The 17541-nt window shown below is 56.1% G+C and overlaps 3 protein-coding genes across 4 annotated transcripts in view; all 3 read left to right on the top strand.

Annotated features, from left to right (window-relative positions):
- Positions 1-591: 591 nt before the first annotated feature.
- On the top strand, positions 592-7444 carry HOXA6 (homeobox A6). 2 transcript variants are annotated; one of them, XM_075558257.1, is made up of 3 exons: positions 592-830; positions 5439-5700; positions 7182-7444. In XM_075558257.1, exons 1-3 carry the CDS (start codon positions 714-716, stop codon positions 7439-7441), a joined length of 639 nt encoding a protein of 212 aa, XP_075414372.1. In that variant the 5' UTR covers positions 592-713; the 3' UTR covers positions 7442-7444. The 2 variants fall into 2 exon arrangements, with proteins under 2 accessions (XP_075414372.1, XP_075414371.1); XM_075558256.1 differs by lacking the exon at positions 592-830 and having other exon boundaries at positions 5062-5700.
- The window catches only part of HOXA3 (homeobox A3), a 44797-nt gene continuing 27955 nt past the window's right edge, over positions 700-17541 (top strand). Inside the window, exons 1-2 of the mRNA XM_075558249.1 lie at positions 700-830; positions 13053-13156. The gene's annotated coding sequence lies outside the window, so the exon portion shown is untranslated. The remainder of the gene's footprint in view (positions 831-13052; positions 13157-17541) is intronic.
- On the top strand, positions 9550-12140 carry HOXA5 (homeobox A5). Its single transcript, XM_075558253.1, has 2 exons — positions 9550-10112; positions 11116-12140. Exons 1-2 carry the CDS (start codon positions 9551-9553, stop codon positions 11364-11366), a joined length of 813 nt encoding a protein of 270 aa, XP_075414368.1. The 5' UTR covers position 9550; the 3' UTR covers positions 11367-12140.

Here is a 17541-nt window from a genome sequence, read left to right on the forward strand (position 1 = left end):
AAAAGGTGGGATTCGGGCGTCTGCGCAGCCCTTCCACCCTCTACACAGGCAAAGGAGGCACACCCCAGGAGCCCCGCACTGCGGCAGAGGGGTGCGCGGGAGGGGCAGGGGCGCAGACCCCCAGGGCTGCCTGGTGTGTCAGGGTTCCGGAAGGACCAAGGGCTGGGAAGGGACGACTGAAGCCGCCTGAGCTGGGTCACCCAAGACCCGTCCTCCAGCATCCTTGCCTGGGCAGGACCCGCTTCTTAGGGCTCTTTTTTAGAAAACCTGGCCCAACCGGATCTGTAAAACCCGAGGCCCCCAGTCCAGGCGGCCTGCTTGGTAAGATGGCGCCGGTGGAAGAGCTGCCTCCTCTTAGTGATGGGGAAAGGGTCATAAATCCGTTGTTGTTTATGAAAATTTACAACTTTGCAATACAACTTTATGAGTTGTTCGGCCCTTCCATTGGCCGCTGTCGGTCATGTGGATGGGAACCGTGAACATGAACTTTTTTATAATTTCCCTTGCGAGAATAGAGCCGCATTCTTTTGCTCGGCTCCGTCCTGCCTGCTTCGGAGGAGCTCAGCCTTCCAGCGGGGCTTGGCTGCGCTTTGTCCAGCGATGGCGAGCGCGGGGAGGCCCCAACCCGGCCCAGCCCGGCCGCTCCCGCCCGAGGTGGGGCACGTCCAGCTCCGGACGCCTGGGCGGCCGCTTCGCAACTCGCCACCTGGCTAATGTCCGTCCGGAGTCCTCTGGCACCAGCGAAGAAGACCGTTCTTTTCTCGAGCTGCCCGAAAGACAGCTGTCACCGGGGCCGGTGCTTCGGTGCTTGGGGCAGGCGCCATCTGAAGGTGAGACATGTGGGGAGGAGACAGGGGCAAAGGTAGTGAGACCGGAGCCGGCGGCGGAGGCGGCAGGGGCTGGAGAGGGCACTGGGGATGGCTTTGTGGGTGGGGGGGGCGCACCCTCAGCCGCTCCCATTCAGCCTCCCCCCACTACCCTCCAGCCCCCCCTCCCCGCTCACCATGGCAGTAAATGCCCTCCCTCCCTTCGTGGCACAGCGCCCGGGCACAGGGCGGCAGCACTGGGATCTACACCCTCGCTGCCCAGCGACCCTGCAAAGCCCAAAGGGAAGTGGCCGGGCTTCCTGTCTCCCCCGCGGACTTCTTGGAGTTTAGATCTCTCTCTCTCTCATTCACTCACTACCCGTTTCGTTCTCGGAGCGCTCTCGCACAGCAGGAGACGGTGGTCGACCTGGGAAGGTGGGAAAGGGGGAGGGGGCGTTTTCTGAGCTCGGGCACAGCCAGTCTCTTGGATCGCGGGACTGTGGATTTCTGGAGCGAAAGGCCGACGGGTCGCGGTAGAGGGGAACTTACGGATTCCTCCGGAGTCCTCCCGCATGGCTGTCGCCCCTTGGCGCCGTTTGCGGTGGCTGAGAGGTGTCTGAAACAGCAGAGAGGGAGAGATGCGTGGGTGGATGGTCTTAGGTGTGGGAGGCGAGGATGGGGTTAATTGGCTGCGTGTAGCTTGGCGGGAAGTTTCTGCGCTGAGGACGTTCTCGGGGTTAGTGCGGATGGCAAGGCCTGCAGCTGAGGCTGGCGGGAGGGCGCCAACCGGGTCTGGGCGAGAGGGGGACGGCCACCCACCCATCCGCGCGCAGCGGGGCCAGAGATGGCGCGTCCCACCCACCCCCAGCGAGGCGGGAGAGGGTGGTGCGACCACCCGGAGGAGGCGTGGAGGGCGCCGCGGGCGTGGACTGTGTGATGCGGGGCACCAGGCGCGGCTCGGACTGGGTGCGCGCGGGGCCAGATTTGTCCCGGGAGCTCCTGAGACGGCTCCGGGAAGGGGGCCCGAGGCGCTGGGCTCGAATTCTTTTTCTTGGGCTGGTTTGTACTTTCGTTTGGGGTGACGGCTCTTTTTCCATCTTGAGACACTAGCTTGGTGTGCGTTCTATAATGACGAAGGACCGGCGGGTGTTGGGACGCCGGCCGCGCAGCGGGTGCGCTCGCTCGGGGAGGAGAAAGCGGCGGATTTGCCTCGCAGGCCGGGTCGCCGACTGCAGCTGCCGCGGGCCCGTAATTTATTGCGGACGCGCCGGCCGCTCGCTGCTGCCACGCTGTGGCCGTCGCCGGGACGGACGCCAGCCGCTTCCCAGCGTCGCGCAGCCTGGCGCGACTGCTGTGCGGGGGGCGGGGGGGGGGGGCACAGAGCATCCCCAGCAGGCGGGGGAGAGAGGGGTGAGGTGGAGGTGTCGGGGCGGCCTCCTGGAGACTGGCCGAGGACCCTCCCTCGCCTCAGCCGCCCGGGCCGCGAGCTGGATGGCGGACTAGACTCGGCCCCCTCCCCCATGGGGACTGGTTGCACAGGCCGCCTGGCACGTCATGGCTGCTCTGTCCAAACTGCGCGTCCCCAGGCGCCCTGGGGGGGAGGGGGGAGGTGCACATTGACTCAGGGGATGCACCTATTTTGGGATTCGGAAATCGGAGAGATGACTTGTAGTCCTGACGCCTGCCGGCCCGCCTGGGCCTTAGGAAGACTGGCTGTGGCCAGGAAGGCGGGCTGTGACTCCAAGGGAGGGCCTGCGCGACGGGCAGAGGCCGCACCTGTGTGCGAGACCGGCTCGGGTCTGGGATAGAGATCTGGGGCCGGAACCTCGGGGCCTTTGAAGCCTGCCACACACACCTGCCAGGCCACCCTCCTGGGCAGCGGAGGTCCAGGAGCTCAGTGGTCAACCCTGAGAGAGCTGGGGCGGTGAGGCCTTGCTCGCATCCGGCCCCCCTGCAGAGCAGCTGAAAGGTAAGTGGACATTCTCTGTGGCTTTGACGGAGGCAAGGGAGTTCTGGGTGGATGTTCTCACCATCCCAGAGGGGGGCTCCTGTGGGTGTGTGGGCGCCAGTTCTTGCCTGAAAGGCTCTCGGCATATGTGTGTGTGTGTGTGTGTGTATCCCTAAAGTTGGTTGGAGAAATAAATTGGTCTGCTGCCAATATGATACCGTGCTATACACGAGCCTTGGCTAAAACCTATGGATTTCAATCTAATAACTATTTCCCCCATCTTAGTGTCGACAAAAAATAGACATACAATATTTTTGGCTCTTATCTGAGAAATCAAATTCTCTCCTTGGCTGGAACAATGATTAGATTGAGACATTAGGTCAAAGCTAACAAATAATAATAATAGTAATAAACTGTCACCGGCCCCATCGATGTGTAGGACGTGGAAGGATGAAAGAGAAATTACAAGCGTAAGCATGTATCAACATTTCGGTTGTTATTTCCATCTGAAACAATGATTGGCTTGAAAGCGCTGTCACCAAATGGACGTGTTTGCGAAACAATAACTGGAAACATGATTTTCTTTGGGCAGAGATAGAAATAATTCCCCCTTTAATATTTGACTCTGATTTTTCATTTTCACCTAGCAGATCCTTCCCATGAAGAAATACAAGAGAAATTTCCAATTATATCCCTTACTAGGAAGTCCCTCTTTATATAGGCAAAGGAGAAACTTTCTAGGGCTGGATTGATTGGGGTACAGCCCTCCTCACAAGCACATCTCTAAACAGGCCTCCATGGAGGCCGACTGGAGGTCATTCTCTTCAAATTATTTTTTCCCTTTGGAAGCAAGAAAGATAAAGGGTGAAATCAGAAATCAAAGATGAAGGAAGTCAGTAGTTGCCAGATTCCTAGGACCACTGACAGCCCCCCTCCAGGTCCTGAACTCTATTAACTTCCAGTGGCCAAGGTTTTACAGTCTTATAAACACCCTACAGAAATTCAGCCAAATCATTAGAGCTTTCCTCAGTCACTACAGAATTGAGGATTTTAAAGGTAATTCAAGGGGTTTTACAAGCCCAACAAAGAGAGCCATAAAAATGCCACCGGAACGATATCACATTTTACAAAACTAGATGGTTCCATGCGCTGTCCAAGTCAGCTATCTCCAAGGCACACCTCGCAGGCAGGAGTGAGCAGCCCCAGACAGGGACAGCCAGACCCTGGGATGCCGGCGGAATCAGTTCAGAGGATTTCTGGAGCTAGTGAGACAACTGTTCCTGGTCCTGGAGCAATCCAGGCCGGGAAGCCATGCAGCAGTCCCAGGAAGAACTGGGAGGGAGAGGCGCCCACAAGGCCCTGGTTGGCGGGTGCCTGGGACACCAAGCTCATCAATTATCTCTCTACCATGGGCCCAGAAGAGCTGCCCTCTGTGCCCTGACTCGGCCAGGGGCCCTGAGCCTGTGCCCCTGGAATGGAGACAGAAATTCCACATCTGGGCTCCGAGCTGAGCGGTGCTAGCCAAAGAGGGCTAGTCTCAGGGCTTCGGGTAAGGGAAGCTGGTCCCACGACTGACTTCGGAGCTGCACTCCCTGCCGCTCTTTGCAGGGTTCCTTTCTGGTTGAAAACACTGGTTTCTGAACTCACGGTTGTCTGGGTTCAAAGGCAGAATTGGGGCACAAGGCTGGTGAGGTGCTTTGAGTCCAGAGGGGCGGAGAAGCAGCCCCTAGGAACCCAAAGAAGACCTGTGCTGGGGAGGCGGGGACAGCCGTCAAGACCTACATTTGGTGGCGTCCTGGACAGCATGAGGTGTCCCTGCCCCCCCACACTCGTGGGGGTGCAAAGGTGCCCAATCACAGGGGTTGTACAGATCCCCAAGAGGTCGGAGTAAAGGCCTGGTTTCTTAGAGCCCCTATGACAGCACCCGCACCCTCGAAGGAGGGACGCGAGGGGAGGAGCAACTCAGGGCCAGGTCGGAGGCAAGGCCTCCTGAGGGAGTCCTGCATCCTAGTCACTGCCCCTCCCCGCGCGCGGGGCTGTCAGGTTTCCTGTTTGGAAGAAAATCCCAGCAAAATCCAACCAGGCAAAAAGGGGAGGAGGAAGGAGCGGGCCTGGCGAGGCCTAGGCGGCGGACAGCCCGGGCACTGGGTTCCCTCGCAGGCCTGCTCTAGGTGCCCCTTCCCTCCCGTGCCCGCGGCTGGCGTTCGGGCGAGAGCCGGGCGGGCGGGCGGGCTGTGGTGCGCCCATTAATCTGCCGGGCGGGCGGGCGGGCGGGCGGGCGGGCTGGGGGCTGTTTGTAACTTTGCTGCCTCGGTCGCCGCGGTCCCCGGGGAGCGGGCTCCGGCGCTCGCTCCCATTGGCCGCCGCCGCGTCAGCTGGTGTGATTTGCTGCTGTCGCTTTTGGCGTTCGGCCATCCAGAAACAAACCAGTTCGATGACTACTAATAGTTATAGCCAGATGTACTAATACACAACAAATCACAGTCCTGCAGAGGGGTGCGCAAATGAATTCCTATTTTGTGAATCCCACTTTCCCCGGGAGCCTGCCCAGCGGCCAGGACTCCTTCCTGGGCCAGCTGCCCCTCTACCCGGCCGGCTATGACGCGCTGAGGCCCTTCCCGGCCTCGTACGGGGCGTCGAGCCTCCCGGACAAGACGTACACCTCACCTTGTTTCTACCAACAGTCCAATTCGGTCCTGGCCTGCAACCGGCCATCCTACGAGTACGGGGCCTCGTGTTTCTACCCTGATAAGGACCTCAGTGGCGCCTCGCCCTCGGGCAGTGGCAAGCAGAGGGGCCCCGGGGACTACCTGCACTTTCCTCCAGAGCAGCAGTACAAACCCGACAGCAGCAGTGTGCAGGGCAAAGCCCTCCATGACGAAGGCACCGACCGGAAGTACACCAGCCCCGTTTATCCTTGGATGCAGCGGATGAACTCCTGTGCGGGTAAGGCTTCTCCCTGTAGCCCCCTCCCAGACCCCATCCCCACCCCAAGGCAGAGGAAAGAGGGGGGGAAAGGATTTGAGACAGAGGAAGGAAGGAGAAAGCAATAGAGAGAGTGAGAGGATCTAGACAGTGAAATGGAGAGGAAGAAAGAAATGAAGGAGCAAGTTTCTTGGACTTTCCAAAGATCAAAACAAAACAAAACCAAAAAAAATTCCACCATTCCCAATGGGGCAATCAGGCTGGGGCAGAGAAAAGGCAGGGTGCCAATGTCCACGTAATGTGACTCCTTAGAGAAGGGTGGGGAGGGTGTCACTTTATGTTCCACCCATCACAAGGACAACCTGAAGCGAGAGGGGACAAGAATGAGGGAGACTGGATGGGAGGAAGTAGCTGGCCAAGCTGCATTCTGGTAGCCCCCTGCTTGGTTCCCAGGCTGAGCAGGCCTTCTGCATCCAGCACCAAGAACTTCACTTTACTCCCTACCCCTCTCTCCTTTCTGCCCCTCTCAACCCCCAATAAGTATAGGTCCCCATCTGGCCTCTCCCCATCTCCCACAGCCTTGGAAAGCCACATCCCCAGCCTTAGGTTCGGTTTTTATGCACCTTCTCTCTGCCCCCTCCCCATCTCCCTCTTCCACTCAACTGCACACCCTGAGCAAACTCTGTCCTCCAGCAGAGCCCACTTGTGAGCCTCACCCCCCCCTCACACACACACTCCTAGCCTGGGGGTGGGTGGGGGGCATGGCCCCCTTTTGGTATCAGAACCTACACCACCACCCAGTCCTACATTTCCAGAACCGTCCACAGCTCTGTCTCTTTGCCTCTGGTTTCCAATAATTCCACAGGGAATCTTTTCCCTTGGAGTAAGGCAGAATTCAATGCAGATTTTTTTTATAACTTTCTGTTTTGTTTAAAATTTTCTCTGTCTGTCTGTCTCTCTCTCTTATGAGAGAGCTCGGTGGGTTTACTCTGAGGGGCCATATGACTTTGGGAGAGATTGCAAGCCTCTGACAGGGCTGAGCATTTTAAACTTTCCCAGGAGCACACTGAGTCCTGACTTGCAGGCCATGGAAAGGCCTTTCCAGAGGCCGGAGGAGTGTGTGTTTCCAGCATCCATGCTACCCACAGGGTTGCACATGCACCCACTCCACACACACACACACACACACACACACACACACACATCCACTACTCCAGTGCCCTGAATGAAGAATGCTTATCCTATTCTTTCGCTGGTAATGAATGCTTTTCTTAATCAACAGATTTTTCAAATGCATCCACTGCCCACCTTAAGTCGTTGTAGGCAAGGGGGGGGGATCTCGCTTGGTATGAAATAAGCAGGTCCCTTCCAGTGGACTTGTTGGCCAAAGATAAGGTGAAAGTGGAGATCAGGCAGCTTCCAGCGAGAAGCAGGGCTCAGGGCAGGCTGGTTGGGTGGCTGAGACCTGGCTCACCAGCGCCCGTGTCCCTTTCTGCCTGCAGGTGCTGTGTATGGAAGCCACGGGCGCCGAGGCCGCCAGACCTACACGCGCTACCAGACGCTGGAGCTGGAGAAGGAGTTCCACTTCAACCGCTACCTGACGCGGCGCCGCCGCATCGAGATCGCCAACGCGCTCTGCCTCACCGAGCGCCAGATCAAGATCTGGTTCCAGAACCGACGCATGAAGTGGAAGAAGGAGAATAAACTCCTTAATTCCACGCAGCCCAGCGGGGAGGATGGAGAGGCAAAGGCGGGCGAGTAGAAGCCTGGGCCAGGACCAGGACCAGGACCAGGCCAGCGCCAAAACCTTCCTCAACTCTGCCCCCTTGCCCTCGCTGCTCCCCAAAGTCTCTCCAGGCCTGCTCCCTTCTGGGGGCTGCAGCTTCAGGGGAAACCGGAACTTTGCAAACGTCTGAGCATTTCTTAGGAAAACAAAAACAACAAAAACACAAACCACAAACACAAACAAAACCCACAAACACCCGATCGGATCAGAGCGCGGGAGCGGGCCGGCGCTCCCACTGCGGACACACAGCCCCGCTCCGCCCTTCAAGGCTGCCCAAAGCGACTTTGGGGAGCCCCAGGCCGCCCCTGAATTCAGCCAGGCTCTTATGTGAACCTCTGTGTGTGGGCAAACTGCGAGCGCGGGGTCTCGGTAGGAAAGCGCTCAGGCCGAGTCCCGTCTGGGGTCTCGGCGTCTCGGCCTCATTCCCGGGTCACTAAATCCTGGAGGGCACCGCCAAGTCCGTTGCTTCTGGGAGGAAGCGGCCTACGGACGGGGGGCCCTCGCCCTGCTGTGGCTTCCCACGCGGCCCCCGGGCGGGAAAATCCCGAGGAACAAAAGGGGTCCCCCGCAAGAGAGCTGAGCCTCTCGGACCCGCAAGCAACCGCCAGTGGAAGAGAGGCAGCTTCAGCCCAGTGGAGCCAACGTGGGCCCGCCGGGTGGAACCTTGCAGCTGGCGGAGCGACCGGCACCCGCAGACTCGGCTCGCAGCGCAGCTCTGGATTCCCGCTCTCCGGCTCCGACACAGCGCGGGCGCCGCCGCCGCCACCGCCGCGGTTTGAAGGACCTGGAGAGGGGGCCCTGGGCCATGGGAGAGGCTAGAGTCCAGGTTTCCAAACCTGCCAGGGGCGCCTGCGACGCCCGGCTGCCAGCGGGGAGGGCCCCCTTGCCTCTGGGCTATATGTGTGATTTACATTCGTCCTCCACAGCCCAGAAAAATAAGCTCGGAGCTACTAGGCACTGCGCCGACATGCTTCTCCCGGCGCCTTCACTTGACTCCGGGAGGTCTCCGCAAGACCCCAGTAACTCGGTCCACGGACCCGCAGATCCCAAACAGCCTCTGCGGCCGCGGGGAGCCCGGGCCCACTCGCTGGGTTCACCGAGAACCCGCCGACCTGGGGCCTGGCTGGCTGGAGGCAGGGGACCGGCTGGTGACGAGTCTCCAGGCTGGATACTTCGGCAAATCAAATAGCGAGCTAATGACACGAAAAACCATATTTTCACGAAAGAAAAATCGGCTCCGGTCATACAAGTGTATGGGATTTGACCTCGCCTCGGAAAAGCAAAACAAAACACTACACAAAAGCTATCTTTGCTAGACGCCTGTCACTGCAGAGCGGCAGGGGCACTGTCCTTCATGCGTACACAAAAACAGAGCCGTAATTGTAGCTGCGGCTGCGGCGGGCAGGATTTATTTCTCCGATTGGCTCAATGGCCTCCTCCCTACCCGGAAGGTGATTTCTGTAATTTCAAAATTCAGAGCTGCCCCGCAGGACTGGCAAGCCCGAGCCCCACCTCGACAGGAAATCCGAGGGGCTGCAAAGCTGGGGAAATAAAGTTGGTGTAAATAACAAAATTCCGGTCACCGTCTCCCCCCACTCCTCTGCATCCTCGCCGGGCGCACGATCGGCAGCTGACGGCCTCACAATTGGTACATCCTAATGGAACTGCGAGGGAAATGCAATAATTTTGCCATAATGGGCTGTAACCTCAATTCGACCCCGGCCCTTGCAGTCCGGGGTCGGAAGCGGGGCGTTGCGCCTTGCCTCCAGCGGGTGGCGCTCGAGTCCGACTGAACGGCGGCGGCCGACGGCGGGCACGAGCCCGGGGCGCGCGCGCCACCCCTCTCGCCTCCACCCAACTCCCCCATTAGTGCACGAGTTTACCTCTAGAGGTCATCAGGCAGGATTTACGACTGGACAACAAAAGCACGTGATTCGAAGTCGTACCCCATATTTGGGTGCCTACGTAGGAGGGAACCAAGTACATGTCCCAGTCATTTCCATAATTCATCATAAATTGTGCAAGGGTGCTATAGACGCACAAACGACCGCGAGCCACAAATCAAGCACACATATCAAAAAACAAATGAGCTCTTATTTTGTAAACTCATTTTGCGGTCGCTATCCAAATGGCCCGGACTACCAGTTGCATAATTATGGAGATCATAGTTCCGTGAGCGAGCAATTCAGGGAGTCGGCGAGCATGCACTCCGGCAGGTACGGCTACGGCTACAATGGCATGGATCTCAGCGTCGGCCGCTCGGGCTCCGGCCACTTTGGCTCCGGGGAGCGCGCCCGCAGCTATGCGGCCGGCGCCAGCGCGGCGCCCGCCGAGCCCAGGTACAGCCAGCCGGCCACGTCCACGCACTCGCCTCCGCCCGACCCGCTGCCCTGCTCCGCCGTGGCCCCCTCGCCCGGCAGCGACAGCCACCACGGCGGAAAAAACTCCCTGGGCAACTCCAGCGGCGCCTCGGCCACCGCGGGCAGCGCCCACATCAGCAGCAGAGAGGGGGTTGGCACGGCGTCCGGAGCCGAGGAGGACACCCCCGCCGGCAGCGAGCAGGCGAGCGCGCAGAGCGAGCCGAGCCCGGCGCCGCCTGCCCAACCCCAGATCTACCCCTGGATGCGCAAGCTGCACATAAGTCATGGTAACGCCAGTCTTTCTCGCGACCCACGCGGCCGCGGGGCGCGGCGCTCGGTCCCCCCTCTCTCCTCCGCTGCCCTGTCTGCCTGCCTCTCCCCGCTCTCGCCTGCCCGGGCCCGGCCAGCCTCTCCCGGCGGGCGGGCCGGCCTCCCTCCCGGCCTCCCCTTTCCTCCTCTTCTCCGCAGCGCCCTGCTCAATGGGGGGAGGGGGGCGGCAGCGGCCGCTGCCCAGGCAAGTTTAGACGTTGGAGCGGGAAAGGCGAGCCCCTTCTCTGGAACCCCAGAGCCTCGGGGCGCGCACCCCGGCCCGAGCAGCCGAGCAGGGCGCGGAGAGGTAGAGGGCAGCAGTAGGGGCCGTGAATCGGGCTTGTCAGGGCGGATAATTTATGAGGAGGGCTACGGCTGGGGAAACAGCGTTACTAATTAGAGTCCCCGAAAAGGGGCTTGGGGGTGTGTGTAATGGAGGCGAGAGCCGGCGGGATTCTGAAGTTCGGGGGCAGGAGGGAGAGAGAGAGAGTGAGAGAGAAGGGAAGAAAGAGAAGAGCAGGCTGGAACGGGAGGCGGCTCGGCTCGGGGGCTGGAACTTCGAGGCAGGGTGACCTGGAGGCCACTGGGGCGCTCAGGACCAGAGTTCCGTTTCGGTGGTTTCTGAGCGGCCGGCGGCCTGGGAGGGATGTGTCCCCTGACTCAAGGCGTCCAGGGCAGGGCCAGAGAGGGCAGGAGAAGGGCGAGGGCAAGCCAGGGCGGTCCTCCCGGGACCGGCTGGGGCCTCCGCTGGGCCAATTGTTCCCAGAGTCCAAATCGTATTGTTTTCGCTCCAGAAAGGAAGAGGGAAGGAAATTCGGGAGGGGTGGGCAGGCGTGGAGGGAGGACTTGTTGAGCCTTTCGCCCGCCCGCGCGCCCCCTACACCCCGTTCACTCCTCAGGACCCTGGCTCGCCCATCTGGCGGACTTCAGAAGACAGGGGCTGAGGAGTTGGTGGCTAAACCGCTGACTTTTCTGTTGCAGACAACATAGGCGGCCCGGAAGGCAAAAGGGCCCGGACGGCCTACACGCGCTACCAGACCCTGGAGCTGGAGAAAGAATTCCACTTCAACCGCTACCTGACCCGCCGAAGGAGGATTGAAATAGCACATGCTCTTTGCCTCTCCGAGAGACAAATTAAAATCTGGTTCCAAAACCGGAGAATGAAGTGGAAAAAAGATAATAAGCTGAAAAGCATGAGCATGGCGGCGGCAGGAGGGGCCTTCCGCCCCTAAGTCTCTGAGGGTTCAAAGTACTGAGCAGTATTAGCGGACCCCGCATAGTGTCAGTACTAAGGTGACTTTCTGAAACTCCCTTGTGTTCCTTCTGTGAAGAAGCCCTGTTCTCGTTGCCCTAATTCATCTTTTAATCATGAGCCTGTTTATTGCCATTATAGCGCCTGTATAAGTAGATCTGCTTTCTGTTCATCTCTTTGTCCTGAATGGCTTTGTCTTGAAAAAAATAGATGTTTTAACTTATTTATATGAAGCAAGCTGTTACTTGAAGTAACTATAACAAAAAAGAAAAGAGGAAAAAAACACATAAAAAGCCCCCCCCTGGACCTCGTTTAGTGCCAATGTTGTGTGTTGCACTAGAGTTGTTTAACTGTGCATGTGCGTGGAAGTGTTCTGTCTCAATAGCTCCAAGCTGTTAAAGATATTTTTATTCAAACTACCTATATCCCCTGTGTAATTAATGCTATTGTAGAGGTGACTTGATGAGACACAACTTAACTTGTTCGACGTGTAGTGACTAGTGACTCTGTGGCGAAAACTGTGACTCCAAGCGGTGTGTCCCTGCGTGCCTTTGTAGGACCCTTTGCACGAACTCTGGAAGTGGCTCTTATAAGCGCCGCTTCAGTGATGTATGTTTTTGTGAACAAAGTTACAAATATTGTCCAAGTCTGGCTGTTAAAGCAAACTGTGATCAGCTTTTTTTTTGTATTTGTTTTTAAGGAAAAATACTGACTGGAAACAAACAAAAAATAATAAACTTTCTATTGTAAGTTCTCTTGGTCTGGTTTGTGCCAACTAGTGGGCCGCTCGCTCTTTCTGCTTTTCTGCTTGCCTGTCTCTGTCCAGTCCTGGAAGCCAAGCCGGGCAAGGGGGGCTACCTGAGCAGGCTGCCAGGGCCAGGAGGCCTCAGCCCAACACTCTGGCCTGCCGCCTCGCCTCCTTCCCTCTGACCCCTCAGAAAGTTCAGGGCAGAAAAAGGAAAAAAGGCTGTAGGCCAGTCCAAAGCCCGGGTCCACCTGGCCCATCTCTGAGGAAACCAAGTTAACTTTCTGGAGGCAAAAAGAAGAGGAGGAGGAGGAGGAGGAGGAGGAGAAAGAAGGAGAGGGCACCTCAGGCTTTGTTCACAGCCCTCAGGGCCCACACAGGCCCGGCCTCTCTCCTAGGGCCAGCTCTGGGCCTCCTCCACTTGCTGTGAAGGCTGCTGGGCAAGGTGGTGGCCCCCAAGCCCCCTACCCCTAGCCCACCCGGCCACCCTTCCCTTCCCAGCACCTCGCCCTGAAGCCAGTTGGCTTTTTTTACTCCAATGAATGGGCCACGAATGGAAGTTACTTACCCCATCCTAGCTCGATTGGGAAACTCCTCACCGCTGCTAAAGCGCAACTAGAGATTTGCACATTTACGGACTGCTTACACTGATGCTGTCTTTCCTTTTAAAAGTTATAAAACAGTAAACTTTATAAGCCCCAGTTCCGGCTATATGACATTTGGGTGCCAAATGAATAGGGTTTTGTCTATGAATTAGATCGTAAAATCATCCATAGCGCAGACAGATCGGCTCACTGGCTATAAAACGTCACGTGGGGCCATTAAAGTAAGTTTTATGGTTTTGGGGAGTTGACATCCAACATTATATACCACATAACATATAATCTCACTGACGCTGGACTCCATTTGACTCTTTTGCAGGCTACGTGTGCCTCCTGGTCATTCAAATGGTCAATTTTAGGTCCAGAAGTGTCCAAAACCACAAGTTCTCAAAACTCTGAAAAATTGCCTCCCTCCGAGTTAAGGTAAGCTCGCTTTCCTGCGCGCTTTCCAGTTTGTGGGGACTCTGGAAACTTTCGCCCCGCTGCTGTCTTTCTCGCTCTGCTTCCGACCCCTGGAGGCGATCTGGCCACTCCAGCAAACTTTCCCGCGGGGCGACGGCGCGGTGGCCGCCCCGCATCCGCAGGCCTAACTAAGTGCAGCGCCGCCGCCGCGGACGCCAGACTTCCGCTGCTCGCGCTGGCAGCCGGGGATGCGTTCTGCGCGTGGATGGGTCTGTGCGGTGAGGCTTGGCGGGCTCGTCGCGCCCCGGGCCGCGCCCCGGGCCGCCCCCCGGCCCCCACGGTGGCCTGGCCAGGTCTGGGGTCTTTGGGGGGTCGTGGGACACTGGGAGCGCGGGCTGCGGGCGCCGAGGGCCGCGCTGCGCTGGGGCGTTGGAAAGAAAGACCGGGCAGGGCCCAGGCGGACTCCGGCGGGGGGATGCCTGGCGGGGCTGCGGCAATATGTCTCCGGGGCTGGGGTCCTTTGGCAGGGCTGGACTGAGGCGGCGGCCTTCGGGGCCGGGTTTCCGACTGGCTCGCGAGCGATGGAGGGTGGCAGAGGCCAGCCAGGCGCAGGTTGGGTCCCAGGGTGAAGAGGCCGAGCCGAGTGTCCAGGCCACTTCGATTGACCAGGGGACCCCCACCTGGGGAGTAAGGGGGGCATCTCAGAAGCCTCTCCCCCGCAACCGGGCCTAGGCCCCTGAACCTTGGTTGCCTACACGCTCTTTCTACCTCGGTGGGACTGTTCTCACCCGCCCGTGAGTCTGAAGCAATAAACTTTATGGCCGGATTTAGCTTTAGGCTTTGAATCCCCAGGCTAAATGAAAGGAGTTTAAAGCGCTTTCTTTTCTTCCGCCTGGCTTTTCTTCCCTCCCACCCTTCCTTTTCCTCTCCTCCTCTGTAGAATTTAAACTTCTAAGCACACATCCCCAAAAGGCACTTTAGGACTCCTCCCAGATAGCATTGAAGAGGAGGGAAATGGACTCTCTCCCTCAACATTTAAACAAATTCCCTCTCTTCCCTCTAGCGCTCTGAAGGATGAGGGGAAATCGAGGTGCCTGCGATGCCCCAACTTAAAAGTCCCCAGAGCTATTAGCTTGTTTTTCCTGGCACGTCATAAAGGGTAGTTTAGGGAAGAAGCCGGTCGTTTGTCAGTAGGAGATTTCCGCCTTTCTTTTGTTAGTTGCTCCTTCCGTTTGAACCCAGGAAATTTACATAATCTATGATTTCCAAAACAGGCTCCCAAATTGCACCAAGGGGTGAAGGAAAGTGAAATAAAATTTTTTTCCTGGGTAGCATTGGGGCCTGACCCCAGCCATCTTTTCCTGCCTCTGCCTTCCAAGCTCTTCAGTGGTCCTGGGGCCTGGGGACGTTCTCGCTCTGGATAGGTACCCCCAGAAATCCACCAAATCTCTCCCCACCTTTCTGAGCAATGAAGTCCAAATTTCCAGTAGACTCAGTTGTGAAACAAGTAAACAAAAAATCCAGATCCCTCTGTCTCCACATACTTTTTGCTTTAATTTTTTGCAAGTTCTCATTGGTGAAGATATGTATCAACTAATTAAAGTGAAATTGATAAAACCTATAGATATGCACCAACTCTTTTATTGTGAGGAACCCCTCCTGCCCACACATACACACATTCAACATAGGTCCAACAGATGTTCCAGAAATCACAGGTTTGCAAAGCAAAAACTGGGAAGTTTTTCTGAAAACCCGAGCCCTCTCACAACTTGTAGTTTGGATGAACAGTGGCGAAGGCAGACCATGTTGTGCATCACCTGCTAGGGTGACCACTGCATTTTCAGCATCTGGGAAGGTGTGCCCCCACATCTCAGTGGACACTAGAAGTTGAATGTCTACTTGAGTGCGGGTTCTCTTTCATCCTCAGTCTTTGTTGTGTTGCACTGAGCTTTGGGTTCCTATTGGAAAAACCTTAGCTCCAGGTTCTGTTTTAGTTACTCATTGGTGATCTTGCTTGAGTTCTGACGGAAATTAGAAGCAGAGAAAAGACTGAGGAGGACACAGGCAGGTTAGTCTGAGTACCTTAGGAAGGGAAGCAACCTCTACCATCCCGTGGCCACATTCAACTCTGGGGGTTAGGATTGGGCAAAAAGACTCCCTGACATCACACAACTTAGGGGATCTCTCTCATGAGTCAAAAGAAGTCACAAGTATTGTAGGCATATTTATGTTCCTGGGTTCTCATCCTTGCACGACTTTAGGAGAGTTTCAAAGAGCAAGTCAACCCACATGAAGTTGAATTACTTAAAAAAAAATTCAGTGCCCAGTCAGACTCCTGTGATTGTCGTTGGAAGCTATTCCCGCCCCTCCCACCTTTCTTCCTATTTTTATAGGAAGCTCACTCCACAGGATGACTGGTTATGTGTTAAATCTGTGGAGAAGTTATTCTCCTTGTGCGGTCTTTCTTTTTTGGTTTGGTTTTGCTGTTTGCTGAAGAACTTACTTACGGGGTGGGGGGACCAATGGCTTCATGAAGACATCCAGCCTGAGTGGGCAGCGGACGTGTGTCTGTGCTCCTGGTCCTAAGAAAGAAGACAGCGCCCATAGATGTGGTGGGCCCTGTCTGTTTCCACAAACCGAAGAGACTATTGCTCAAACTATAAATATAATAGGAAGCTTCTGCTCACACTTACTTAGGGGTTTAGTAGGGTTTCCATGGTCTAATTGCACAATGTTTTGCCAGAGTCCTTTTCTACTGCCCATTCTCCTGCTTCATTGTTGGAGATTCTGGGACAGCAAGACAGAATTTCCTCCCAGAATGGAGTCGTATTCATCTGTGAACAGGAGCTGAATCTTTCTAGCAAAAATAGTTCATCCTATCATGAAAAGTGAGCTAGGACAGAGGGAAAGGATTAATTTCTCTGTGTGTATGTGTTTCAGGCTCCAAGGGTCTGGCTTGGCTTGCCCACTTAGGAGAGTGCATCGAGCAAAGAGCACTGGGGCTCCGTCCCTCTGGTGGCTTAAGAAGGGGGACTTTCCTTCAAGCCAATGGCAAATCTATACATGGGACTCCCAGGCCAGGTTGAGGGGGTCAGTCCAGGCTTCCTCCCACCAAGAAGAGGGAATCCACAGACCTTACCCTTCTAAGCAGCCTAGAATGGGAGGACCCGGGAGCCAGGTTTGTTTTGTGTGGTGTTCTTGACAAAGAAACCTGCCCTTTGCCTGGCAGGTCCCCTTCCCACAAACCAGGCTTTTCAATAATAATAATATTTGTTACGAAGGTTATTGGGTAATTATTGCGATTTTGTGAAGCAGCCTTTGCTTGAGGTGAAGTCTGTCATCGCCTAACAAATGACGCCCACGCAGTTCACTGCCGGGTTAAGTAAATGCAGAGAAGATAAATCTGCACACCCTATGAATCGCCAGCAGAGCACGCTTTAGTACAAGTTCACAGTCAACCCGTCTGACTGGGCCCGCTCGCCCAACAATTAAGGCTGCGAATTTTTAAATAAAAGGAAAAGTGGCTTCAATGCCCACTGCCCACTTTCTCCCCATCTCTCCTTGCCTTTCACTTTTGCCAGGTCCCCCAGACCACCCCAAGAATTCTCCAGATCCCTGCAATCACCCAGTGATTTCAAGTCATCCTTGTTCCTCTCTGAGCCCTGGCAAAAAGAGATGAGAGACTGCTTTGACAGGAAATACAGTTCCAAACTCAGAAAAATAAGGGGGGGGGGGAATCCCATTCACTCGCTCATTCCAAAGGGCAGTAGCGTCCCGAGCTCCTAGGGGGCCCCTTCCCCCTGAAAGAAGAAGCGCAGCTTTGTGTATCTTTGTGGTTAGTGTGTTACAACTGCAGGTCAAAAAGTTGAGGGTCAAAAGTTTACGTTATGCAGCACTCTTAGTCATCTGCCCAGACAGAGTTTGATGTCAATGTTAGCTAGCGCTGGGATCTTGACTATCAGCACAAAAGATAAAATGGCTCGGAGTGACGCGTGTACCACGGTATGGACTCCAGGTGAACTCTAGTGGTTGAATGACCTCAATTACGGAGGAAAGGATAGAAAATTCCTCTTTTCAAGAGTAATACACGCTGTCTGCTGTATTTCATCTTGAATTATCGCTTCCATTCGGAGGGAAGAGCAGCAGGTAAATAGGCATAGATTGCGGAAACACCAACACCTTTCCATGTTGCAGAACCAGGGTTTGTCTCAAAACAAACAAAAATTGCTCAAAACAGAAGAATGAACCCTTAGAAAATGATGTAGCAAGTTCCCAATGTTCCCTGATCCCTTCCAAGGCAAGGGATTTTTTTAGTTAGTTAAGGTTTTGGTTAGCCAGGACAGCTCCCCCCCTGCCCCTTTCCTCTTCTTCCTTTGGAAAATACATGCTTTAGAAGGTGTGTGAGA

This window comes from Tenrec ecaudatus, chromosome 9 (assembly GCF_050624435.1).
Source record: "Tenrec ecaudatus isolate mTenEca1 chromosome 9, mTenEca1.hap1, whole genome shotgun sequence".
In the NCBI taxonomy this organism is placed as follows: Eukaryota; Metazoa; Chordata; class Mammalia; order Afrosoricida; family Tenrecidae; genus Tenrec; species Tenrec ecaudatus.

Bases quoted from the DNA above. Each gene is read 5' to 3' on its own strand.
- HOXA6 (XM_075558256.1), top strand. From the start codon at position 5,259: ATGAATTCCTATTTTGTGAATCCCACTTTCCCCGGGAGCCTGCCCAGC. The intron at 5,701-7,181 runs GTAAGGCTTCTC...TTCTGCCTGCAG, and splicing joins GCGGATGAACTCCTGTGCGG to GTGCTGTGTATGGAAGCCAC.
- HOXA5 (XM_075558253.1), top strand. From the start codon at position 9,551: ATGAGCTCTTATTTTGTAAACTCATTTTGCGGTCGCTATCCAAATGGC. The intron at 10,113-11,115 runs GTAACGCCAGTC...TTTCTGTTGCAG, and splicing joins CAAGCTGCACATAAGTCATG to ACAACATAGGCGGCCCGGAA.